Source organism: Serinus canaria, chromosome 9 (genome assembly GCF_022539315.1).
Source record: "Serinus canaria isolate serCan28SL12 chromosome 9, serCan2020, whole genome shotgun sequence".
NCBI lineage: Eukaryota > Metazoa > Chordata > Aves > Passeriformes > Fringillidae > Serinus > Serinus canaria.
The window spans coordinates 7767862-7795539 of NC_066323.1; the positions used below are offsets into that span (position 1 = coordinate 7767862).

A 27678-nucleotide genomic window follows, 5' to 3' on the forward strand; every position below is an offset into this window, starting at 1 on the left:
CCGTACACGGAAGAGGCGAGATCGGAAAATCCCCCGGGCTTTCCAGGATGGATTCGCCGAAGAGGCAAAATCGCTTGCTGAGCAGCCAGAGACACCTGGGAAGGTCTCGAGGCTGCAGCTTTACAGAGGAGCACCTCCACACCTGTAAGATTTCCCTGTTTTCCCTGGTCCAGGCTGTGATCCCCTTTGGGGAGCTGTGGACAGATGTAGCTCTTCCTGCAGTAGCATAGCTGTACTAGCGGAAGGGGCTGCAGTGGTTAAATCACGGTTTGTACCACTATTCCAGACAGTTGTTTTTTCCCAGGAAAGCTTACTCTACCTACTGCAGGCTTTTGGCAGCCGAGGGAGTTTGGGGAAGCAAAATACGTGCTGATAAAACTCACAGTGGTGGCAAACTGCTGTTGTGAAGGACAAAGGTTTAAGATCTGATCTTGTTCTCTCATCTCCTGCTGAGATTGGAGCTATTAAAGTAAGCTTCTGTATTTATTATGACTGGTATGATTGCACATACCACAGAGAAATTAAGACTTCAAAAAGCCATTCCTATTCCTCATCATGGATGTCCACAGTTTATGTATGTGTTTTTATAGAAAAGGGTCTGAATTTCTTTGCTTAAGTTTCTTGCTTACTTTCATGAAAATCAGAGCAAAGCTTAGATGGGAGTGTAAGAAGTTGTATTTAGTGAGGAAAATCAGGCCTGTCCTGATCCTGTGAAGTGTCCAATTTTGCTGATGTACAAAACAGTAAAATTAAGAGCTTGATGTCAGGTATATGGGAAAATAGCTGAATTCAGCTATCCTTGGAGACAGCAGTTGCCTGGATACCTTGAATCCTACCAAGGAGCATAATTTTGAAATTGGGGATGGATGTAAATTGGCCAGTGAACAGCCATGAACACTGTACACCAGCCCAGTCCTTGTAACCATGGCAGGGGAGGCAAAGCCAAACCTGGAAATCTCTTTGATTGAGTTAGCTAATTGCCATCACTGTAACATGCTGTGACAGCCCTCCTGCCAGCTGAAGACACAGTTTAGACCTGGAGAATTACTGTGACATGTAACAAAAATCTGAGAGATGAGCTGTGCATGCAGGGGACTCCTCAGGAGAAAAGAGGATTTTTAAGTGACTTGTTTTTTTCTAATACCTGCGGATCTTGCACGGTCTCTCTGCAGGGGTTTTTTTTGAGTGTATGGGGGCATACTGTATTTGTGTGTAGTTTTTTGACTGGCTTTTGGTTTGATCTCCCTAACTTAATAGATTGCTCTATATTATGAATTCCTGTTGTATAAGGTATGGAAAATCATATTTAACTGCTTCTGAGCAGGCCAGATAATGATCACAAGATAATCCCATGATATGATAATGAAATATATTAGAAAATGTGAAATGCATATTGCTGCTATTCACAGCATGCATACTACTTCTTGTGGGTTTTTTCCCAATTCAAGATCACTCCTCAGGAGAAACTGTACCTAGGAAAAGGTTGTAAGTCTAGTGTTAGTGATTTTAGTGGGAGCTGCAGTGTTATGTATTGGTTTCCAGAGTGCTTCCATGGGGATATGGCTGAATTTCTCAATCTAAGGTTACTTTACGCAGAGCTCTTGGTCACCATGATCTGACTAGACTGAGTTATTCTCCCAACACAGCTCACTGCAATGGGCAGGCATGCACCTCAGGACATACTCAGATTGCTCCAATTCCACCCATATCCACATGTTTGAGCCTGCCTACAGATGGAGATGGGTACTTGCATGATGTGTATGCTGTCTGAATTTCACCCTCACCATTTCTGAGCAAAACCAGATGCTTTATAAAGCAAGAGGCAGCATGAGGCCACCAAAAAGTGTAAGTTACCTGAACTGGGCTTGTTACACATTGCCCCAGGTCAGAGCAGGGATACCCAGCTCTGTTGCTTGTGTACGTGACACATGCCCTCAGCGACACAGACGAGAAGGAAATTTCATTGTGCAATGTGCAACGCAGCATAATCACCGTGACCAGGGTAACAGGATGACTTGTTCAATTTATTTTAAGGCTGACACACTTGCCTTGTTTTGTTGTGTCATCCTATGATGTTTTATCTTCATGCGTGAACCCCAGGAAAAGGAGGCAGTGATTTTAATTTTTTTTAAAACCAACTGTGTGAAGTGCCTAACTGAATGTAATGCTGAGCTGGTTTGCACTGACCTGAGCTCTGCTCTTGAGTAGACAAATAAGTCTCATGTTGGGTCAAAGCAGAATCCATTTAGTGTAATCCCCTGACTAAGAACTTAGAGCACTTTCTGAGGAAGAGGCCCAAAGCTTTATGAAGAATAACAATAACCTGGGGCAGATTGGGTTGGATGTGTCTTTATAATCACATCTTTTTAGTGGCTACTTTGTGCTCTAGAAAATGAAACCACCAAATCATCACATACTGATGTAACAGCCACAGGGTGATAACAGTGATGGCCCTTTGCCTGCAAACTGACCCCATGGTTAAGAGAGAACAAAGTCCCATGAACTATCCTGCACAAGGGTAGTTAATGCCACTCTGCAGGCATCCAGAGGTGCAGACCCAATTGTCTGCCCCTGTTGTGCGGTTCAGCTGATAGAGCTGGAATGTCTCCATCAGCCCATTATGGGTTTTTTCTGCATTGAAAGAAGCACAGAGGAAGTAAACAGTGTGAGGCCTCCTGCAGGTGTCTGAGCAATTTAACCTGCAATGACACAGCACCAATATCAGAAGATTGTTGTTGATAGGTTGCAGGGAAGGGTGTTCACCTTCTATTAAGTTTTTCATCCTTCCTGCATTACACAAGAGGTTAACAAGTTACTACACCCAATCCAAGGCACTGTTAGGAGCAGTTTTCCATGTGACAGCATCTCTGGGAGGGAGCAGGACAGCTGTATGTGATGAAGCAAAATCAGGTCAGAGAGCCTAAGAAAATCTGAAAAATTCTCATGTATTCCACCATACTCTGACAGGACTGAATAAACTGAGACTTCCCAGGACACCTAAAAGGCAACAAACTGCTAGGCTTCTGTATTTTTTTAAAACTAGTAAGTACTCAGATACATGTACTGAAAGCAAGGCATTTTAAGTATTATGAATTAGCAAATAGGAGGGCAATAAGAATGACATAGCTAGCTGATTTTCATACGGACATTTTTTAGTTCAAAACTTCTGTAATACAAGGTACAATGTTTGTAACCAGAATTCTTTGAAACTTTCCCAAGCTGTAATCCACACAGTGCCATCACAGCTTCAGGATTAAAATGGACACCTTTGAACTGTAAGCAGCTTTCCATTCTCACTACAAAGAATTGCAAGTGATTTCAAGAATCTAGTAGACTGAGACACAATTATTTTCCTGTCCCAGTGATTTTCTGTATGTGCCTTCTGTAATTGTTCAATGTAATAAAAATCAGTCATCCCAATGCAAAGCACATACTTTGGTATTAGTATACAAAACAATAATTTATGTTACTTTTACTGGAGGTAGAGCCTCTTGCCTTGAAGGTAGGCACACTACAGCTGTTCAAAGCAAGAGCAGTAAGATGGCTCTTGCCTCCTGTCATATTTGGCCTTTTCCTCTCCTCCTTGTTGTAAGAGCAAACTGATTCTTGGGCTCATGTCTACAGCACCTGGCCAAAAATATTGTCCTGGTTGTAACCTCTGTGCATGTGACTGGCTGCCTGCATCAAACAGTGGGGCAGGTCTCAAAGAAAATGTGCATTAACCACATTTGTATGTAACAGGGCTGGGTTTAAATGGGTTTATTCTCCTATTTTACCTAATTTTACAACTCTGTAGAGCAGCAGCTGTGTCTGATGTTTCTGGGATGCTTAGCCCAGGAAACTGAACAGGCATGGGGTCTTTGGTGGCAGATCCCACCCAGTACTGGTCACTGAGTGTTCCTGTGTGTTAGTGAGCAAAAGGGGACAGCCGAGGAGAAGATGTCACCTTTCTTTTCAGAGGCCAAAGAGGGATGCAGGTCTCAGGAGCAGCCTTCTTCACCACTCTTTGGAGCTTTGCTGTGGCACCACAACTGTTTAAAGGAAAAGAGGCTGCCATGATTTAACCCCAGATGACAGCTAAGTACCATGCAGCTGTTCACATCCAGTGGGATGGGGAACAAAGGAAAATGGGATCTGCCCCTTTACAGCTTGATGGCATTAGGATGCACTGTGCACGGGTATCTGCTAGAGCCTTACACTCCTGTGGGTCTGTTGTGCCAGGCCATCTGATCCACACAGTCCCATAAACCTGATTGTCTCTCTCCTAGAGATGCAAGGCTCCTCTAGTACTGGTCTTAGGATTCCCTGCTTCTTGTAAAAATAGACTAATTTTTTCCATAGGATCAGGAGTAAGATCAGCTCTTTGTCTCTGTGTGGAGTCTGCCCACTGGAGACTGGAGCAGCAGTTTTCCTGGAAGTATCCTCATTTGTGATTGTTTTTTCTTTGTTTCAGAACGAGCAATTCTATCATATCATATCACAGGCCAGTGTAATAAAGTACAACAGAATCGACCTTAGCCCAGCCCCCAGAGGTGATAAACATCACAAAGGCAACTTGGACACCATCACATGACACAAACCTGAGAACAAGTACAACAGCTCTGAGAACAAACAATACTGTGACCACTGACTATTAAATTAATATAATGAGTGCTTGTAACAAATATGTTTTACACAGTCTGGTCAGATCTGTTGTTATCTCCACCCTTTGTGCCCCACATTGGGCACCAAAAAGGTCTGTCACAGTTTAACTCCATCCAGCAATTAGGTACCATGCAACTGCTCATTCACCACCCACACTTCCTGCTGGGATGTGGAGGAGGATGGGGAAAAAAGGGCAAAACCCATGGGTTGAAGTAAAAACAATTTAATAATCGAAATAAAATAAATAATAATACTACAACTGTAATGAAAAGACAACGAAGAGTGAGAAATGAAACCCAGAAGAGACAGGTGATGCACACTACAGTTATTCAATGCACCCTGACTGATGCCCAGGATGTCCCCAAGCAGCAATCAGTGGCTCCTGGACAGCTTCCTCCGTGTCTATGCTTGCTTGTGGTATAGTATGTCCCTTGGGGCAGCTGGGGTCAGCTGGCCCAGCCCTGCTCCCTCCCAGCTCCTTGTACACCTGTCTGCTGGCAGAGCATGGGAAACTGGAAAACCTTTAACTTAGAGCAAGCAGTACTCAGCAGAAACTAAAACAGCAGCACATTACCAACATTATTCTCTCACTGACTCCAAAACACAGCCCTGGACCAGCTATTAGGAAGAAAGTTAACTCCCAGCTGAAACCAGGACACAGATTAAAATTAAATCCAGCAACCATTGTAATTTTAAAACCCAGCAGGACTCGAGATATGTTTTATTAATTACTGCTATAATAAAAAGCATGGTGTATTCAACCAGAACATCCATGTTTGTTTTAATATGAATTCATTATATAATCAACAGGTTTTAGGCTAAGGTAACATCAAATGTCTCAAAATTGCTTTTAGAATCCATCTCTTCCAAGAAATTCAGTCGGATCACATAAAAATAAATACCAAGGTTTCAATTATCAATTTCTGCAATATTGATTTTTTAACACAGCATTCAGTAGTGCATATTATTTTCCAAATGAAATTCTTATGCAGAAGGATACGCCCCAATATTATAGAGGTACTAAGTGACACTTATCTGCAAGGCAGTTGTGTGTAAAAATCCTTATTTGGAGCATAACTGTACAAGAAGTTGAAGTAGCTTGAGTAAGTTGAGAACATACTTTGTGTAAAAGCTGGTAGTTCAGAACTGAATCAATTGCCATTGATTGTTCAATAAACACATTCTAATCAGCCTAGCTGAGCTTTTTAAAAACAGAACACAGACAATTCCTGATCTGCTTGAAAAGCAGTACCTATTTCTAGGACATATCAACAAGTTACTTTAATAAAAGTTTCGTACCTAGATACTTTTTTCCCCCCTACTATAGACTAAATTTTAAAGGTCCTGCTAAAAACCACTTGAGTATTCATTTTTTTTAGTCAGCATGAAGACTTGAAGCTATGATTTCCTGATAACTAGCTGGTACAATCATTACAACAAAGGATAGAATACACACTGGAAACTTCATAACTCTATGGTATTGATAGTTCATGTATAAAAGGTTAAAAAACCCTTCCAAGTAGAATTAGTCTACATCTAAAATTACAACTTTCCCAACTAGCAGAGAAAATTATTTATCAAATCAGTGTGTCCACAAATTTTGTAGTGTTTTGATTGCCATCAACCTCATTAAACAGGAGGAAACAGGCAAATATCTAGCAAGTGACTTGTCTGAAGTCACAGTGAGTCAGTGGCTAAAATAAGAACACAGTCCTGCTCTCCTTGTTCCAAATCCAGCATGGATTGAGGCTCCACACCACAGACCTTCCCTGGGTATGAGCCACAGGAACTGGCAGCAGCTGGAGAGTGCAGGAGAGATGGAGATCCCCACAGGGGATAACAAATGTCCACTGTGGTCTGGCAGCATTCACACTGCTGAGCAGGATGAGCCATTCCTGATCCAAGCTGACCAGTGCTCAGTGTCACTCCCTGACCCTGTCTCAGAGAAGCCTGAGTCTGGAACACCAACACCTTTGTTCTTTCCTGCAGACCATCAACTGTGGCTGAATTAAATATCTCGTGACACAGCCCCCTCTCTCCTCCGGTAGCAAGAAAAAATCATTACAACTAGAATCAGTTCAGATTAATTGTTCCTGTAACATCTGTGACTGTTGTTTCAGAACTACAGCACTATCTGAAAAGGTACATTGATAATAAATTAGTAGCAGAGATTACCCCTTAAGCCCAAATGCTAAAATACTGCATTTTAAAAAATTAAAATTTTTTTCTTAGTCTGCCATTAAGTGTTTTAGAGACAACAAGTGCCAGCTATGTTACTATGCTAGGGCTCTTATCAATTTACATTCATAACACAAACATTTATTTGTAATAAACTGAAGATTCATTAATATTTTGTTAATGAAGGTACTGGTATAGGAACAACCTACCTCTAATAATTTTTTGAGCATCTCCAAGTTCAATTAAATCATGCTGCAGTAAAGCATTTCAAGTATGCAAACTATGACAGTGACTTCTGCAAGAGATATTTCTTATATAAACAAAACCATCACTATCTGAAAAATCTATCTCAGTAGAAACCTATAGAGATAAATTTTTGAGAAGTGAGGGAAAATGAAGACTGGTGAGATTATCTGTCTCCCCTGGCTCCGAAGGGAGGACATTTTGTCAGTTCCCAGGGAATGTGTTTTGCTGCACTAGCTGTGTGCAGCCAAGTTGTGCAGACTGAGCAGGCAGGGAACCTCCTGCTGGGAGTTTTAATGTTTTGGTACAGATTCAGTGCAGCAAAGTCAGTCTAGAAACAGCCATGTCAGAAAAAAATAAATGCCAAGCTGCTGAGTCTCTTCAGGGCTAAGCTCATGTTTCTATGTGAGGACTCAATTCTGGATAAAACAAGTGCCTAACCTTACCTGCAGTGAAGCCCATCACAAGTGTCTGGATTACTGCCTCCTAAATGTCATCTGCAGATTGTGCTCATCATCATCAGATGATACAGAAACAGCTGCTTAAACCCTCTAATCCAATGCATGAACAGAAGCCACCAAGGAAAGAACAAAATGGAGAAAAATCAAAACAAACATTCCAAGTTATGCTTAATTTTTATTTGGCAGTAAATAAAAATCATAGTGGCAATATTCTACAAGATGATCACTGGAATTTAATTATTTGCTAGGTGACCATAGGATTGGAAGAAAAATTGTAAAGTATTAAAATATGCTTTTAATACACTGATCATCCAGAGTCATTGCTTTTTTACCACTTTTTCTTCTGCATTGCAGACAAGGCTGCACAGTTGTAAAAGCAGATCAGAGAATTCCCCATGATACTGTATATTGATTCAGAAATGAGATTTCAGGTAAGGGTCCATTTGCACAGATTTAGCTACAGTCCTTGGATCACTACAGCATTTGATTGTTCCTTTCTGCAGTACAGAACAGATTATTTAATTAAATTAGCATATCAAAACTTCACGTGATAACAGAACTTAATATTAACTAGAAAATGAATAGACTTTCAAAATTTGCAACAGTTAAAACATTTTTTTCTTTCCCTTGTTTCCCTAAGGTGCTAGTTAAATAAGTTAAATTTATAGCAAATTATCAGTATGCTTAGTCTGAGAATTCTTTTTCTTCGCATTTCTAAAAATCTACCAACTTTCCCTTCTGAAACCCTGCAGATACAAAAAAAAATCTGTTCTTCTTAGTATTCTTATTTTATGTTGTTATAAAGACTGTGGTGTACTTTATTCTAGCCAATAAGAATTACACTAGAACAATATGGTAACAGTAATGAAGATTTTGAAGTCAGTATTGTATTTTGGCACACTAAGTATTAAATAAGCTTATATTTCTATGTTACTACTTCATGTTTAAAGTTAAAATGGTATTTTTTGAAAGCAGTTACATTTTAACTTTGATTAGTGTAGCAAATGTATTTGAAAAATGCTTTGCATCACGTATTTTGAGGTATATTAAAATAATTTTTGAAATGCAAATTTTCACAACTCATTGAGGTAAACAGGAAAAACAGATGCACCAGAAATGACTGAGAGGGATTCTGGGCTAAGAACAATCCTAAATTCCCTATTAAGGCAAAAATGTAAGATACAAACAGGAATTTTGCCAGAAAATAGCAAAACTGTGCTTCAGATTTCTTTCAAATCAATCCTCGCATATTTAAGGCAAAAAAGGCAGCTTTGAATAAGAAGAACCCAACCTGTCTGTATCTTATAGTCCTTATTAACCTCTCTGATCCTTTCAGAGTTTCACATCATCTTCCAGTCCTTTCCTCAGGCAAACAACCACTGGACAACAATCACACAGGTCCACAAGTTATAAATACAATTACAGTATAGTGATACCCAAATTTCAGTGAAGACAGCATAATTTACAGTCAAACTATGCAGGAAGTGCAGAGGAAACCAATCCCCCAATCATACAAAACAGTTTGCTGAAAATATGAAGAAATCTTCCAGGAGAAAATCGGCAAAATTGAAAAAAATAAAATGCACCTTCCTTGAATTTTATTTTGACTCTGCCTCTTCATCCACGAATTCAACGAGTGGAGCATGCCTGCTGGCCTGGGCACCTTCTTGGAAATTGACCTTTTTAATCACTCCTGCCTTGGGAGCCCTTATGGTGTGCTGCACAGAAACACAGCCAGAGTGAACAGCAGACAACTCAGGGGTTCCCTCCCCTCCCTCTCTCTCCAGCAAATGCCAGCTTTACTGCTTGGTCCATTTAGAACAGAACACACTTAATTCCTTCCTCTGACATATTTTATTTTAAACCTTCTTTTAAACATTCCTAGTCTATTTTTGAGCTTTATTTTCTCATGAATATTTGATAAGTATACTGGGGAGAAAAATGCTATATAATATATTTATATGAATTATCATCATCATATGAATGATCATCAGTATGAACAGCTGACTTATTTTACCTCACTAATACTTTCTGTTGTTGTAATAAATACCAAACAGAAATAACCCAGCATTAATCCAAAATGTTAATCAGAGAGCAGATTTGTTCCCTTAAGAGAAATCTGCAGATTTACTAAAGATATTTCTGTTTTCTGGCCAGGAGGGGTCTTTAGTGGGCAGATATTTGGCAAAATGCAGATGAAACACAAATACAGCTACTAATGACAGTAAAGGAACAGCATGCTTACACACCAACCCCCAACTGGTCTGCTTGTCATTGTACCATGTTAGTTTGATATTGCAGCTTTGCCTCTTGGTAGTTTTCTACATAGGATTAGTCTAGCATCAAAACATTTACAATCAGATATTAAATCATAAAACTTTATGTAAATATTATTATTATTATTAATAATAATAACAACAAAATTATTATACACAAGAAGAATCCTGTGCATATTTACAACATCTCCATTAGCTAAATCTCTGCTTGAAGTAACTGCAGACATCCATGTGCCTGGATCACAACCAGGGAAGAAGAGACACACCAAGACAGTTTTGTGCAAGAAAAGTCAAAGAAGAGGAGGGGACAGAAGGCCTGACACCACCACCCAAATGCATGTTAAAACAGCTGCAGAATACCATGGATTATATCATAATCATTTGTTAGTAAAATAACAGCAAATATAATCCTCTGAAATCCAGTCAGACACAACACTGATGTTACAGCAGATGAAGTGATACTGACAGCTGCAAGCTGCACTCCACATTGAACTTCAATAATGCAACCAAAAATTATTACATTTTGAGCAGATTTTTATTTTCTCAATAATTAAAACCTTTGTATGTCACTTACCTCCATTTTCATAGCTATCATAACCATTAGAGGGTCTCCAATCTGAACCTTATCCCCTGCCTTCACAAACACCTGCAATTCAGGAGAAAATTGGGGGGAAAATAATTTATGCCTGTACAATTCAAAATCAGCTGGATCTTGATCAACACAATGCACAGAGGGAGAGAGGTTTTGCAAAACAGCCTCATATTATTTATTTTTGTTGGTCTGGCTATTTGAGTTCTCTATATAGGGAATAGTTCTAGATAGATCTCCTCAAGGGAAGGCAGAGCCTACAGAAAGAGGGTCAGTACCAGATGACAGGATGACCAGGAAGTCATCTACCTATCAAAGAAGAAACACTAGAAGAGATGATGTATAGTCTACCCTTTCTGGGCTTCAGCAATTCTATTTTGAGAAAAGTGCAAGACCTTTTCCTGGAACCAGTCCCTAAAGTCTTTAAAATAACATCCAGATAGAAGAAGATGGCAGGAGCCACCTCATATTTCAACAATTACTCTGATTTAGAGTGTTCATTCAGGATGTCAGAGATCCATGTTCCATGTACTCCATCCTTTATGCCTTTTTATTAGTGGCTGAATGTTTTAACCACTAAATTCTCCAGAAAATCTCTTTCTGTTGAAACTTTGTCACTGTAGAGAGAATGCAGAAGACTTGCTGAGCTAAAGAAAATTAAATCAATTCACAGCTTAACAAAAGAGGCATTTCTGAGTATTTCTTCTTTTGCAAGTGCATCTCACTTTCGTGTTAGATGAAATTAATCAAACAGCCCATAGCACTTCAGGGAGCTTTGACTTCGGAAGTAATTAAGATGAAGAAAAAATTAGTTAAGCAGTAGCATTAGTTCAGATCTTCCAGAGCTCTAGAGAAAGAATGGAAGCCTTAAAAAGCCATGGGTGGCTGCTGAAAACTCAGAGTAAACAAAGCTTTTTCCAATCAGAAGCCACACAACACTGCATTACTGGCCCCAGGTCTTTCCTGGCAGTACAGAAGCACTATTTCTGGCAGAGTAAATCTGAATATATTGGAGAATTCAGGTCCCAGCCATGTTGTTATAGTTACCTTTTCTACTGTGCCTGTCATGGGTGCCACAGCTCCACTTTGTTCTGCCCCTGAACTCACTGCAGACAAATATTTGGGCACAGGGAGGCCAATCTGAGCACTGCCTTCCTACAAAAACAAAATCCAGGACAGGTGAGTTAACAACATGAGATAACAGCACCAGTAGATGGGCTGACAGAGGGAAAGAACACATGCAGCCTCAGGCAAAGCAGTCAGCTCTGAGGATGGCAGACCCCGAGGTCAGGGCTGCACTAGGACTGTGATGGTCACTGCTTTGCCTGTGTCTGAGGCCTAAAAGTCACACACAGTGCTGGAAGGACCAGCAAGGAAGGAACAACCCCTTGCTGGTCCTTGTGGATCTTTGTACAAACCCCGTATTTGTATCTTCCCTGTTCCTGCATCAGCAGTGCAGAAGGTTTTGGAAAATACATAAAGGCTGTTTGCACAGGAGCAGGCAGGTTGCTGCAACAAGCAGGAGACATGGTGGCATCTTCATTGCCAGCCACTGCCAATGAGCCCTTCACAATTTACAGTAAAATTAATTCAGTGCTAAATTTAGTCAAAAATTCTCACTGTTACTCAAAACTCCTTTAAGTCCTCTCAGAGTTGCTTCCCAGCATCTCTCAAAGCCTCATTACCCCCCACATCCTTCCATGCCCTAAAGTCTTGTGATTTCTTCTCTATCACTCACCCCAGACTCCACTCTGATACCACAGGAAAACTGAGCTTTGCCATTCCAGCATGGGGTTATTTTGACCTCATCACTGGAGCAACAAAGTTTTTGCTGCATTCTCCTGAAAGTGTTAAGGGGCTCAGAGCTAAAAGTTAATTACTGAAACTAATAAATAATAATTTATTTATTTATTTAGATTGATTACATTGAGTTACTTTAAGGCCTTGCAATGTTTTAACTGTAAATAAAAAATTACAACCTAATAATGCAGTTAGAGTACCTCTTCTTTCAAATGCCACTTGCATATATGCAATGTATATAATGCCATGGTAACTCATAATTGCATATTTTAATATTAGCTGAAGATATCCTTCCTCAGACCAGTATTATTCCTTGTCATATAATTGAAAAATTGTAACTGAAATTAAAACACAAATTACAAGACCTTTCAAATATTTGTCAGTTTGAAGCATTTGCTACTGTTCTGTGACAAACTTAAATACCTGACAAATTTAGTATTTAGTGTTCCCCCCTCCTAAACCATCATTTCCAAACCAACATTTCCTCATCTGCTGTATTTTAACTTTCTAAAAGTAATTATTTTTCTCACTCACCACATGCAATGAATTTCTAATTAGAACAATAATCCAACAAGTATCAAAACTTGATAGGTCAAAGTAAGAAACTGAAATTGTTGTTCTCTTTCACATCCTATTGCAATGTATATTGTTCATTTATATGGATAAAATTCCAAAATTTTAAATTTGTGATAGTAAAGAAAGGAACGTTACCGGGAAGAACAGATAAATGGTGTTGTCCAAAATGACCAGCTTGGACTTAGACACTGTTCCATTTACTGAAGACCTCAAGTAAAGTGAATCACCTTCTTTCAAGATCTCTCCAGAAATCAGGAATGTTTTATCTTGAATCTGAAAGTTAAATGCTTTTATAAGGACAAAGGTTAACCCTCCATGAGCAATAAATCAAAAGATTGTATTTGTAGCCTCATAACCTATGATTCTGCATAGGCAACTCTGGAATTAAAAAAAAAAAAAAGGCATTTTTAAACCTTATGTATCCCTTATTTTCAGTTAAGAGACTGTTCTCTATCCAATAAAAACAGCTCAGCAAATTATCTAATATATTCACTCAGGACATTTTTTATGTTAAACAAGGATATACTATCTCTCAAGACAAACCAAAAACCCCCCAGAATATTCAGTTTAGTGATGCTATTAAAATCCAGTATTTTTAACTTTTCCTAGCATCTTGACTTTCTTCAAAGTGAGGAATTCATAGTATTCAGCTGACATATTCCACAATGTTTTCCAAAAGAGAGGTGACTTCCTCTGTCTTGGAAGCTTGCAGGACAAGAACTACAACATATTCAGTAAACCTACAAAGGAACAGTAATGGAAACAGTGCCAATGAGACACCAAATCTGCAAAAGAAAGACCAAACAGAAAGGTAATTTATTTATGAATATCCCTTCCCACTTTTTCCTTCAGTGGAAGCTGCACCTGTACTACAACTGCAGCACACAAAGACTGTAAGAACACAAAGGTAAATACATTATATTTCACTCATATGTTTACTTCCAAGTCTGACATCACTGAGCACAGAATCAGAGACATGCTGGTCTTTCAAGATGGTACAAGCAGAAATAAAACTCTGGTCTTCATTTACATAGTTGCAAATTATTCTTCCACTGTAAACATGCATTGAAAGGATCCTGGTGATCTGACACTGATCCCTGAGCAGAGAATCGTTCACTTGAGCACTGAGTGCCTGCCAGCTCCAGGCCCAGCCACCTGCTCTGGTGGCTTTGCCTCAGGACAGGTTCTGCAGCAAACTCCAGAGGCACTGTTCTCATAATAAGCCCCCAGTTATGTCTTCACATCTCTTCAGTTGCTCTCCATTTTCTTGTCAACCCCCAATCTTCCTTCTATCCCTAGGAGTCTGCATTCTCCCCACTTACACAACTCCCTTCAGCCAACAACTGGAGACTCTCACATGTGCACACACAAAATTATCTACAACTAAGGCATCCTGAGCTGTTTACTACAGGAGCTCTCTAGCATGAACAAAGAAGCCAATTCTAGGGGGTATCATTCAATTATCTAACCAGAAGATTCCTCAGCCCATTTGGTAATCACTCTCCAATTTCCATCTTCAAAACAAAATGTTATCTTGCAGATAATGCTTTAGAAAGCTTATATTTATCCCACAGAAGATCCATTCTCATGCACAGAATAGAGCAGGAGTCCTGTGGAAAAAAAGTCTTTTTAAATGCAGATTTAAATCTAACTACTCAGGTTTTAAACAGAAATATTTAACACAGGAAAATAAAGAATAAGACCTTTAAATACTGAAAACACCAAACACTTCTCTTAGCCTTGCCAGAAACATTTTAATAGCTCTTCCATGCCAATCTAGCATCTACCACAGTTAATTTCAGGTCAAAGTAGCAGTATATAGCAATGAATACAAGCAAACTAAAAATAGAATCTTGCATCTGTAATCACCAAGCAACTTTAGTAACAATTAATACTAAGAGAAATCTACAAGAAATGGATTCTTTTATGTAATGAAGTATCTGAAAAAATTGTACCTGCATTTTGTATGACCCATCTTGATTGTAACTTACAGCTACATCCACAACTGTTCAATAAAACAAAACATGCATGTGTGAGTAGATTTAATTGAAGTATCTAGAGAATGATGACATATAAACTCTATCAATGCTTTCTTGATAAAAATGAGGCCTACCAACACAATGATAAGAAAAAGTATTTTCAGATAAGCTTACTACACGCTTCAGAATTCCTACTGAATTCCAGACAATTTTTCTTTCAAAGATGAACATCTGAAATCATGTATCTAAAATCTGTATTATCTGGACAGAAAACAAGATTGTGAGGGGAGGAAGTACTCCTTTCACAACAAAATGAAGTTCAAAAAAAGTAAATGACACTCTTCTCTTTTTAAAATCTCAACCTCATTCATTTAAATGATGAACATGAATTAGTAGTCATTTCAATTCGGTTTACATGTCCTCATGATCTAACAGTGTGGATTAACATGCAATTCTGTGAATTCCCAGCTTACACGGCATATAACTCATACTGATTCTATGCTGTTTCTTAGCCTGAATTTTCAAGCACCAGTTAAAATAACTTCATCCATCAGGTACCTCCCTTCCCTCCACACACTTCTTTATTAACTTACTCTTTTCCCCATCCAGCAGAGACAGTTTTCTAGTGTAACATATATTTATTCTTCTACCAGTGCTGGATGCAAATGGTGAGAATTTATCTAAAACACAAAATACACAGATATGTTATTTTTCATTCTACTTCAGCAAAACACAATACTTAGAACTTAGGCCTTAAAATCATTGTTCTACTCTTACTACTTTCATATTGATGTATTTATATTGCACAGAAAAGACTGGGGAACTACTGTAGTCAGAGAGAGTGACAATGCCTTGATCTCCAACACTGAATAAATTGATGCTGTGTGACCTACAGAAAACATGACACTAAGAAGGCCACTGGCTGTTTTCCATGAACACATCCCTGAACAGGACTAGAGAGCATCAGAATTCAACTACACCACAGCAGGTCCTGATTAACCTTTAGGTGAAGGTTCCATTAAACCCCCACTGTCTCTCCCATTCAGAGCAGAGGTAATTTTGTCTGAAGACCTTGGCCAAGTGTAGGAGTAACAGAGGCAGAAGGTCACTGCTTGTGCTTATCAAGAGCAAAGAGCTCAGTGTCACTGACCACGAATCCCAAGGTCTTTCAGACAGTGCCTGTCTGAAGGACTTTGGGAAGTGCCCTAGACATTACAGTGGTGACACATTCCCTATCTGATCCTTAACAAAAGTTATAGTCTGCCCTGTGTGCAAATATCTGGGAGATGCCAGAAGGCAAGGCCCTGAGCAGGCACAAAGCAGGGCAAAGAAAGAACAACCAAATTAAATAACTACACATGAACTCATAAAATAAAACAATACAAAACAATGATCCTTACCATCTGACTGATCCCTGAAAGCATCTGTTAGCATCTTCTCTTTCAGTATGAGCCCCAGAGCTGCCTGACACATAACTTCATGTGGAGTTGCCTTTTTGGCTGGAAATAGTTCATCATGGTGTTGAGGAATGAAATTAGTGTGCACATTTCCAGCCTCAAACTGTGGGTGTCCTGACAGGCTCAGTAAGAAATCAATATTAGTGCTTAATCCAACAATCTGTAAAGAAACAGAATAGAAACATATTGCCAAACTGAGTTATAAATACACAGCTTTCTGCTCAAAAAGTTTACCAGTAAAATGTAATTCATTCAACTGGTCTGTTTTGTTATCAATTAAACCACTGACTGTAAAAAGACAGAAAACCAAAACAAAACCCAAAACCCCAAAAGCTGATTTCTCCAAAGCACTTTGTTTTCTAAATGTTGCCTTTGTTGCCTGTGAAGTTGTGCAAAGTTTCCCAGAAACAGTAACAGGAGGTAATTTCAGAAAAAAACTACTTCCAGAAAATTGCACTCTGAGTATTTGGAAGAACATTCCTAACTTGACAAGTGCTACTTATTAAAAATGAGTTATAATAGTTTCAGTATCCCATATTTGATCTTTTAATAGTAAAAAGTAGGAACAGGGACTTCTACAAGTTTACTAGATACTATCCATTTCCTATAGTGCAAAATACCTAATGAAACAATATTATTATTTTAGAGAAATCATTGAAACTATTAACTATGTTATGCTGTCAACATTTACTGACAGAACTGCTAAGAAAATTCTGGAAAAACCAACAGAATTCTTTTATCTCTTTGTCTTGCAGTAAATTTCATTTTTAGCTAAAACAATAAAGGCCCAACACTTTCACTACCTCAGGTACATGAACGTGACATTCATGTTGTTGACTGAAAAGTGTAAATTAGTTCTGCCCAAGTAATATTCAGTCTCACCCTCAAGCCAAACCTTCTGAATTCTGCTTTTGAAAACAGTTATAATACCTGTGGTTTTCACAGGGAAAAATGGAATGTTTCTTAAAAAGAACTGACAGCATATTTTTTACCACATGTATAGTCTAAAAATTTAGTTCTGTTTATAAATTAAAAATTACAAGCAAACATGGTCCTTCACAAATTCCACTAAAGAAACCCTTTAAGTCTGAGAAAACTCACACTACAATTAAAAATGTTGCTTAGCCTTACCCTTCTACAACATCCCAGGTGCATATTCAAACTGAAGACACCAGAGACCCAAAAATCTATGCGTAAAACTGGGCTTCACACTTACTTTTACTCACTCCACCAATGAAAACAGTTCGCAAATTAGGAAAAAATACAACTTTTGCATACTGATGAATTTGAAATGCAGTAGCAATACAGCCTCCTTTTTGGAAACCACTTTTGTTTCACTGCAGTATTTTCTGCATGCTTTGATGGCTCAAGCTGTGGTATTACACTGGGTTCCTCCCACTTACATTGTACTGGTGCAAACTGTAGCGCAGCTTTCTGAGCGCTGCCTGTCGGTCCTCAGCCCAAACAACCAGCTTGGCAATCATGGGGTCATAATGCACAGAAACCTCATCCCCTGAAACGTGGCAATAAAACAAAAATGCTGTAACACATAACCACGAACTGACGTAATCCAAAGTACTTGGGCACATGGCATCCAACTTGAGCACAATTCATAGCCACATTTCTCTCAAGATTAAAGTTGTTTGAGGACATGATGATGTGACCTGGCATTTCAATTTCAAGGACAATTTCAGCACAGACTTTTCATAAATTTTTGTAGAGGTAACATGACTCAAATTCAATTTACTTTATTGCAATCAGAATGCAGGATTGCTAAACAGTGAGGAGAATATCACCACCATGAGCCAGTGGACATTAATTTGGGTACAGGTTAAGAAGAGGCAAATAAAATATTCAGTGATTGACCAAAAGTACATGGAAAATCATAAGGAAGAATAATTCTGTAGGGATTTGTCTTTATAATAACACTCTTTTAGACAAACTTATTTAGGCCAAAGAGGGAAATGCTTACAAAGATAAGTTCTTGATGTTAATTATTTCCTCTTCCATCATTGCCTTCAGTTTTACCTTGCCTGACTCCGGTCTCTATCCTGGTGAAACGATCTGCTGGGGGGGTGGATAAGTGCAACAGGGGCCCAGCTCCTGGCATGAAGTTATTATTAGGGTCTTCAGCATATATTCTAGCTTCAAATGCATGGCCCTGGAGCAGGATGTCTTCCTGCATTAGAGGAATCTTCTCTCCTGCTGCAACCTGAAAACAAAAGGTTTTTTCTTTAATGCAGGATGGATCAGTATTCTGGAATGCTGATATATGAAATATTAACTATATTTCTTCTGAATATGAACAACTAGGAAGCCCATTTTAAAAAGCACAAGGAGAAAAACAGTGCCAAGACCACTGAACCTGTCCACCTTTTTTCTCTCTTTCTTCCAGTGTTGATTGATCCTTGCTCTAACTCAGGATTCAATTTTCATGCCCAGATAAGGAAGACAAAGGTTCCTTCTTTTTGCATCAGCATTGCCATTTTAATTTTCTTTTTGATTACACCTTCCCACCCTTAATCTCACAATACTTAAGCTGCTGTCCTCACACTTAGATTTATGCAAACAGAATTGGGGTTTATTTCAAGTTCCCTAATACCCAGCACTTCCTGTGCTCATTCAAACGTGTGAATAATCTCTGCAAATTGGGTGTGTGATGAAATCCATTGCTCCAGTCCACCTCACTGTACATCCATTTCAGAATGTGGCTATACTGGTATAACACCAGGCCTAGGTTTTAGTGAAGATTTTTTTCCTCCTATAGCCTGATGCAAGAATGACTTTTGGGCCACAGATTCATTTCAAGAGTTTTAGAAACCTTACAACATAGCAAAGAAAAGATCAGGACCTCAGTCCCTCCCACTTTCCACACTTTCTGTAACGTCTCTAAATACATTTTAAAAATGTTTTCTCTCTACACAGCTGGGAGAGGCCTGGTTGAAATTCAGAGCACCTCTACATCCAATACAGCAATGTGAGATGTTCCTATGGAGCAAAGGAAACTCTACCCTGACAGCTGAGCAGGAGATGAGGATCTGGAAACCCATCTGGCCTCTCACAGGCAGTGTCACACAGCACTCAGGAGGAACTCTACATATAAAATCAATTAACACTCACCCTGAGCTGCCATTCCACCAAGTCTGTTCCAGTGATCATCTCTGTAACTGGGTGCTCTACTTGCAGCCTGGTATTCATCTCCATGAAGTAAAAATTATGTTGGGAGTCCATAATAAATTCAACTGTTCCTGAAGTATATAACAAAAGGACACTTCACCTAAGAGCATCTTAGGTGTCCATTCATGGAAAAGACATCCAAGACACTTAATTCAACTATGCCAAGACTATTATTTCTAAATCAGAGACACTGAATTTCTATATTAAATTCTATACAAATAATCTAAAAGGGTCACAAAACTGAGATCTGAAAACAGAAGGGTTGTTTCCTTGTATATTTACATAGCCTCTGTTTAGTAGCATTCTCTACAGTAAGAGCTGCATTTCATTAGCACTTTAAAAGTGCATCAAGACTCTTTGAAAGTATTCTGAATATTCATAGGGTATGTAATTTTTTAAAAATAAATATCCGAAGAAAGCAGTGAGAAAATAAAGTTACAAATAATTTCAGGAGGTTATTTTTCATCTGGGAAATGGTGTGGACTTTAAAGTGAGTTGTGATTTTCCTTTAAAGACTGCTGTTTGCATATAAAGTATTACCCTTTCTATGCTAAAAGAAAAATGATTTTCCCCTTGCTCAGCTCAAATTTACTAATTCATAATGCTCACTTTACAACAACAGTTGAGTTGACCAAATTATCTGCCCTGAAATTTTTTCCTTCTATCCTTCAGCTGCCACTGGTCTTGAGTTCAGGTATGCTAATTTAAATCTGTAATTACATCAGAATTAACTACATGATTACTTGCTTAAACCTCAAAAATCTGAGGGATGTGTGTCATACTCGAAAACAACCAGATGCCATTTGCTTGAGACTTAAAGTCTGACTAAGTTAAAAGCTGCACCTCCCCAGGCTTACCTGCTCCCACGTAATTCACTGCTTTAGCTGCTTTGACAGCAGCTTCTCCAAGTCTCCTTCGAACTTCTGGACTGATTCCCGGCTGTAAATAAATAAATAAATAAATAAATAAATAAATAAATAAATTTAAAAAAATACAAACTACTGTTAAGTTTGGTGATATTAAACCTGGTGTGCATGAATATTGAACAGAATTAACAACTGCAGTGAAACACTGATCTATGTTACACTTGAAATTGACATAATTCTTCTTTGAGAATCATTTTCCTAAAGAATGTAGGGGTTTTTTTCAATTAGAACATCTTCTGCAGCAAAACTAAAACAAGTCTGAGAATTACAAAACATGGCCGTTCATTAAAAATATTAACAATTTTCTGCTCACCCCTGGTGCCTCTTCAATGATTTTCTGATGCCTCCTTTGCACACTGCAGTCTCTTTCAAACAAATACACTGCATTGCCATGCTGGTCACCAAATACCTGGACTTCAACATGCCTGCTCCATAAAAACAGATGTTTTAATGTATTTTAATGCTCCAAACAGACTTCAAACTTGTACATTTCAGTAGGATTTCTTATAAGTGTCTGTCCTTAAATAAATACCAAAAATGTAAAGTGAGGCTGATATTACGCAGGATTTTACTGTTTTAGACTTACTCAATCTTCTAAATGAAAGAGGATTCCTAGTAACTACTGCGGTGAAATCTCATAGATTGTAGGATAAGCAAGACATCTGAACGCTGCTACTTCTTTCTTAGTTACCAAAATAAAAGTAAAACCACTTCACCATTAATTTGATAATGATTATTTCCCTCATAATTTACTGTGCAGCAATTCACAAGAGACAGTAGCAGTGCTGGCTCAGAAATAACATTGTTCACTTCAAAATACCATTTCAAATGACAACTGTTAGGTGGCAGAAGTTTATTCTATGTGTAAAACTAATAAAATACATGACCATTTTGACAATCCCCTGATCCTGGCAAAAAAAATTCCCCAGCAATGAGATTTTTCTCATGTCCACTTGACAGCATAAGCAGACCCTCAATTTCTTTGGAATAAATGCTTTCCCTATAGTGATGCTTCAAGGAAGAACAGATGTAAAGCACAAGAGTGTCAAACAGACCTCTGTGAGACATTCTTCACAAAAAATAAATTGGTTCAGTTTCACAGGCCAGGCATGAGCTAGACTCTCACTTCTGTTTGAAACATTGAAATAGAGGAAGATTAAATAACTGGTTTGGGACACCTGATGGCAGCAGAAACACCATCACAGCTTGACTAAGGTCTATAGTTTGAATATTATAGTGTGATTTTTTTTCTAGATGTAAATCAATTTTAGAAATCTCACTGCCACAGCTCCCAAGCAGTAGCATTTTAATTCCTGTCATTCAAAACAAAGCCACTACAAGAAATTCAATAAATTGTAAACAATTTTGACCAAATTAACAACTTTCATAGTACAAATCAGACATACAAAACCAATTTTAATCCTACAACTAAGCTAGCTATGTTTATTTAACTAAACAAAACTATTTATGTTTATTTAAGTAGAATAAACATTACAGGGTTTATACTGAAGCATCTATTTCTCACCTTGGATTATCTACAAACTTCTCAATCAGCATTGCATCATCATTAAAAGACTTCTTTGCTTCTCTTCTTGCTGATTCTAGTTGGTCCAGAAACTCCTTTTCTGAATGAGCAATCCTCATGCCCTAAAATAAAAAAGCTTATCTAAATAGCTAAAAACACACAATGAAAAACCTTGCTGCACACACCGAGTAAGAAATTAGCTTAAAAATAACTTTTTTTTTCTTTCATAAACTTTAGTAGAATTGTGTATCAGCTTACAGTAAGATAATCCTACTAAGTCCCACTGAAAGTGCTATAAGAAGTGTAAAAAATAGATATTATCATTCCATTGATATGAGTAAGGACAAAATTCAATTTTGTCCTCAAATATTATTGAAATTTTCCAAGGTTAGCAGAGAAAAACTTATTTTTTACAAAATAAATCTAGCTATTTTAGAAATAACTAAAATTTTCTACGTAATTTTTATAGACATTTATTTCAGAACAAAATCTGATTTAGACTGGGAGTTCACCACTCACTGAAAAATATCTAGACACAAAATGGTATTTCTAATAATTTCTTATGTAACATTTAAAACTGCTAGCAAAGGAAGTCACAGAAGCTATCACAGAGTAACAATTTAAAGTCATCTCATTATGCATAAATCCACAGCATAACTTTTCTGCTCATGTGAATTACTGGAGATCCACTGAAACAAACAAAACTCTTCCAGTTTATTCCAGCTACTTATCTTCTGCATGTCAAAGGGATGAGATTTCATAGTGCTAGATTGATCATTAATAAATTTTAACACAAAGTACTTTTCCAGTTTTTGTTTTCTTTTAGAATATTGAGTTACAGCACATGATGAACAGAGGAGTTCCTTACCTTTCCTCCACCCCCACGGACAGCTTTAATCATTACTGGGTATCCAATTCTCCTGGCATGTTCCCTTAGACACTCATCAGACTGATCTTCTCCATGATAACCTTCAACAACAGGAACGCCAGCAGCAGACATTATAGCTTTGGAAGTGCTTTGACAGAACAGTTTTATATTTAGAATGATAAAAATATTTTTTTCTTACTTTAAGCTCCAACCTGTCTAATGCTCCCAATATAAATTCTCTCCATGAAAACAGTTCCACAGCAGACCTCAACAGGACTACTTGCATAGGTGGTTACACAGCATTGGACTGTAATTCAGTACATGCTTCAAAAAAATATTTTTGTTTCTCCTAGCAGGATTACACTTTAGTTTGACTGGTTTTTCCACATTACAGATGCCAAAATTTAACATTTTCAAATTAAAACACTGTATCCTACAATACTTAGAGTTGGCAATATATAAAGGCAAAACTTTTCATTACACAGACTACATTCACACCACACATAAAACACTCAAGCATAACAACTCTAATTTCTAAAATGCATGCAAAGCTTGTTAAATTACTGAGGCAATTTACTCTCACATTATGAGGTGATAAAGTTAATTCTCTCTAACTATAATTATACAGTTCCTGTGTCAGTAATAACTTCATTTCCATATTCTTGATTTATACTTTATACCTTTAAAGTCTTTCTTTGATCTAAGTAACTAAGAATACAATTCTCTGTGATGAACTAAACTTATACTTTTATAAGAGCCACAATAACCCTGATGATCTGATGCTTCTTTTCCAGTGCCCTTTTGACCCATCCAATCTGACTGCTGAACCTTTACCTACACTACAATGCAATGCTTCAATTCTAGAAAAATAGAATAATTGAATTACAAAAGCCCCAATAACTGAACAATCTTGGCTGTTTATGTCTCTAAATGAATCTATAAACACAGAGTTTATTCCTTTGAAGAAAACGGTAAAAATACAATGCAAATTGACAGAATAAAACAATTACAGAGCAACTGGTCATTTGTTAACAAAATCAGCTTTGCCAAGCTGTAAACTGTATAATCAAGTAACAAATCAGAAATAGATACCTTTTAATACCCATATCTCTGATAGCAGATGAAGGAGGACCTATGAAGATGATTCCCTGCTGCTTACACAGCTCTGCAAACTCTGTGTTTTCCGAGAGGAAACCATAACCTGGATGAATAGCCTAAAACAGAAAAAATGTCACCAGCCTGTTTTTTGTATCAGCTTAGCTTAGAAATCTCAGAAATTTCATAGATCATTAAGGAAAAACAAGATGAGCAAAAATAAAGAACTAAAGACATGGAAGTAACAGAAAACGTAAGGCCCTGATCTCCTTACCTGTGCTGCTGAGACCTTGGCCACCTGCAGTATTTTCTCCATGGCCAAGTAACTCTGTTGTGAGGGTGGTGGACCAATGCAGTATGCTTCATCTGCCTGTTTAACAAAAAATACACCCAACAAAGACTGGTTACTAGCAAACTTAAATGAGTTTCTGAGCTAATTATATCACTTAACAGACTGCAGTTTAAATCACTGCCTTTCCTTATGGAGGGGCTCAACTGGGTGAAACAAATTCTGACTTTTTCCCCAGAATCACAGTCCATTCTCTAACCCCTGGCTGTCCAGAGTCTGGGAGCCAAACTTGAATGCACTTCCTGTAAAGCTGTCAGGTATTGAGACAGAGACCAGGCAAACTTTACACCTATTCAAGGAAAACTTGGCAGTAGGTCTACAGAAGTGAGAATCAACTTTGCATCAGCACCCAAAGCGGATTTACCCACAGAACTTATCAATGAAAAATACTGGTATGAATGAACATCAGCCACAAGTTTCATGAATATACTTCACCATTGCTACATGCATGGAATTCCTGTCTGCTTCACTATAAACTGCCACAGACTTCACCCCCATTTTCCTGGCTGTTCGCATCACCCTGCAGGCGATTTCTCCTCGGTTTGCAATAAGGATCTTCCCTATGCTGTGACCTCCTGTTTGAAAGGATGAAGCACAGTAAGAAACCAAGCCACAAAAACATTCCTGGAAACAAAACAACTTTAAAATTCTGGTTTCTTTTGCATTATTTATAAAGTTTATGCATTTCTTCAATAATGGCAAAAGCATGCTTCACCCAAAAGCATTTTCAAGCTGCTCTTTGAATTCTTAACTCAGAGTCCTTAAGCAGAAATACACTTAGGCCTTTTTTTTTTTTTTTTCCTTTTTTAGAATTCAAGAAATATATCCTAACCCTAAAAAAGCCCACTTCTACATAACAGCTGATGCGTATAGTTGTGCTGTGTACCTTCTGGACTAACTAGGAAACAATCAAAGCTGGGTTTCATCCCCCACAACAGAAGTGATTCACATATGAAGAGCACTGTTCCACCTTGATACACAGTGACAAAGAAATAAAAAGGTATCAACTTCCATTGTTTTGGTTTTTTAATCAGTGACTTAGAAACTTCTAAAAATTGTCATGACAGCAGCTACAGCTTGATAGAAGTATAAGGCCAGTACTGACAAGAGTCTTCTCACTGAGAACTAAATAGCTTAAAACGAAACAATAAAATGAAAATAGATCTCTGAATTCCCAAACATAACTTTTTAGATAACATGACCACAGAGTGAGTTTAAATAATCTTGCTAAACCCCTTTACACTTCTTCATATATTGTTTAAATACCATTATACCTATAAAACAATTCTCACAGACACTGCAACATTTGCATCAGAACAGGACTCAGAGGAAAACATCACAAAAAATAAATAGTTTTCAGTAATTTCCATATACCTAAATATGATAGATAAAATTATACAAAATGTTGTTTAAACATTAAAGATGATTTCTGTTACGTTAACTACATGTTCCTGATTTCAAAAATTGTGAAGATACTGAATATTTATTAAAAAACCCTGCAATCTTTCAGCAACTAATACTCTAAAACCATCCACACTGCATAGCAATTTAAGTTAGTAGCTAAAGAAGTGAAATTTCATACCTATTGTTGAGGCCCATTTCACAAATATTCGTACTTGGTTCCATTGCCTGTGCAATTATAAAGGGACATTAAGTGTTACAGGTGCATATGAAGAAGTGGCAATTGAGCTAATTTTATTTTCAGGTGAGAGAGGGACAGCACTGAAGCTTCTGACAGATCTATTGACACAGAACATATTCAGGTGTAACAAGAGAAGTTACTCAAACTGCACCAGATCTCTCCCTCAGTACTTTCACTTGGACACAATAAAAATTATCCCCATGCTCTTTAGTAGCATTCAAACAGAAATAATCGAGAAGTTTTCTTAAAACAGACAAGCAAAAAACCTCTTTTTGGTGGACAGAACAGTCAACAATTTGCATTTATTTATTACAGAGAGGCCAAGTCATTATTTGGGAAAGAAGATGTGAGCAAATAAAAATAAAAAAGGTTAAAAAGGCAACAGGAGCTGCTTTTGTAGAGCAAAGGTGCAAAAGAAAACAATGTGAAAGAGCAAGAGTGAGCTATGTAGAGTTTTAGAAACGGAAAGTTAAACTTCAGATGATTAATGCTAACTAAATGAGATAACGGCAGTGAAGTACCAGATAGAGCTGTGAAAGCAAACTCCTGGAACTGTTTTAATTAGTATTTAAAACAACTTCGGAATTTTGGATCAAGTCCAGCACTCTTTAATTGGTATCGGACAAAAAGACACGGGACGTCCTCGACACCACACAAGCAGAGCTCGGTCGTATCAACGACAGGAGGAATGGGTGCATGTCTTAAACTCTGAATACACAGCTGCCATGGTCACCCTTCCTGCGAACAGGCTGCGGACCGACCCCGCGGCCGGGGGCAGCTTCACGGCACCCGCGGCAGCTTCCGCGACCATTCCCTAAGGCCCAGGAGGGTTTATTTGCTCTTCCTTCCCCCAGAGCAGCCCAGCCTTCCTGTGCGTACCCCCACGCCCCGCAGAGCCCCTTCCCCTCCTGCCCGGGCAGCGGGCTCCGTGCTCGCTATGGGCAGCTCCCCCCGGCTCCTCAGGCCGCTCCCGGCCCGCACCCACGGCTGCCCCCGGCCCGGCCGCCCCTGCCCGCGCTCGGGGCAGCTCGGGCCTCCCCCGGCCCGCACTCACAGCCGGCGCAGCGCCCCGAGGCAGCCGCGGCCCCGCTCGGCCGCCGCTAGCGCCATGTTGGGGAGCGCGGGCGGGAGCGGGGAAAGCCCTCAGGGGCAGGGAGCGGGCGGAGAGAGCGCGTCACCGGGAGGAGAGCTGGGCACGGCCAGGGCCCGCTCGGGGAGAGCCGCGGAAATGGCTGTCGGGGGGCGGGGTTGGGCGGCACCGAGGAACGGCGCTGAGGATAGGGGGAATAAATTTCATTTAAATGTGAAAAGATGCGTGTCGCTGAACGGTTGTTGGCCCTATGGATGCACGGACTCAGCTGAGCGTGCTCCTTCAGGAATGATAGCTGGGGTTGTAATGGGACAGCGACACGCAACGGTGAGGGTGCTTGGGAAGGGCGTGGGCATCCTCGGGTAGCTCAGCATCCCCAGATCCGCCATCAAAAGCGCCTCGAGCAGCAGAGGGGGTCACAGAGCGGCCGCATCAGAAAGCCGTCAGGATCCATTCCCCTCCCTCAGTCTTTGGAGCTTTGCAAGTGACAGAGCTACAGAAGATTTGGGTTGGAAGGGAGCTTAAAGCTCATCACATTTCATTACCCTCCCTTGAGCAGGGACACCTTCCAGCAGCCCAAGTTGCTCCCAACCCCAGCTAACCTGGCCTTGGATACTTCCAGGGATGGCACACCCACAGCCGCTCTGGGCAGCCTGTGCCAGAGCCTCAGCACCCTCACAGGGAAGGATTTCTTCCAAATATCTATCACTTTAAGGCCCAGCCCACCCCAGTGCAGGGCCTTTCTAAACCTGTCCAGCCCCAGCACGGTCAAAATAAGTATTTCCAGTTGTTGTTTGCAAATA

The 27678-nt window shown here is 39.0% G+C and overlaps 1 protein-coding gene across 2 annotated transcripts; it reads right to left on the reverse strand.

Moving 5' to 3' along the window:
- Positions 1-7681: 7681 nt before the first annotated feature.
- On the reverse strand, positions 7682-26973 carry MCCC1 (methylcrotonyl-CoA carboxylase subunit 1). 2 transcript variants are annotated; one of them, XM_030227392.2, is made up of 19 exons: positions 26840-26973; positions 25726-25772; positions 24579-24718; positions 24069-24164; positions 23792-23913; positions 22700-22847; positions 21832-21953; positions 20620-20731; positions 20238-20319; positions 19324-19451; positions 18232-18415; positions 17607-17716; positions 16147-16363; positions 15340-15426; positions 14723-14772; positions 12903-13040; positions 11439-11546; positions 10377-10448; positions 7682-9244 (listed from the first exon to the last, which is right to left on the reverse strand). In XM_030227392.2, exons 1-19 carry the CDS (start codon positions 26893-26895, stop codon positions 9125-9127), a joined length of 2139 nt encoding a protein of 712 aa, XP_030083252.1. In that variant the 5' UTR covers positions 26896-26973; the 3' UTR covers positions 7682-9124. The 2 variants fall into 2 exon arrangements, with proteins under 2 accessions (XP_030083252.1, XP_030083253.1); XM_030227393.2 differs by lacking the exons at positions 7682-9244; positions 10377-10448; positions 11439-11546; positions 12903-13040 and adding an exon at positions 13058-14377.
- Between the last annotated feature and the right edge of the window lie 705 nt (positions 26974-27678).

Bases quoted from the DNA above. Each gene is read 5' to 3' on its own strand.
- MCCC1 (XM_030227392.2), bottom strand. From the start codon at position 26,895: ATGGCGCTAGCGGCGGCCGAGCGGGGCCGCGGCTGCCTCGGGGCGCTG. The intron at 24,165-24,578 runs GTGAAGTATATT...TTTGTTAAACAG, and splicing joins ATTCCATGCATGTAGCAATG to GCAGATGAAGCATACTGCAT. The intron at 15,427-16,146 runs GTAAGGATCATT...TTTGTGTTTTAG, and splicing joins TTTCAGGGATCAGTCAGATG to ATAAATTCTCACCATTTGCA.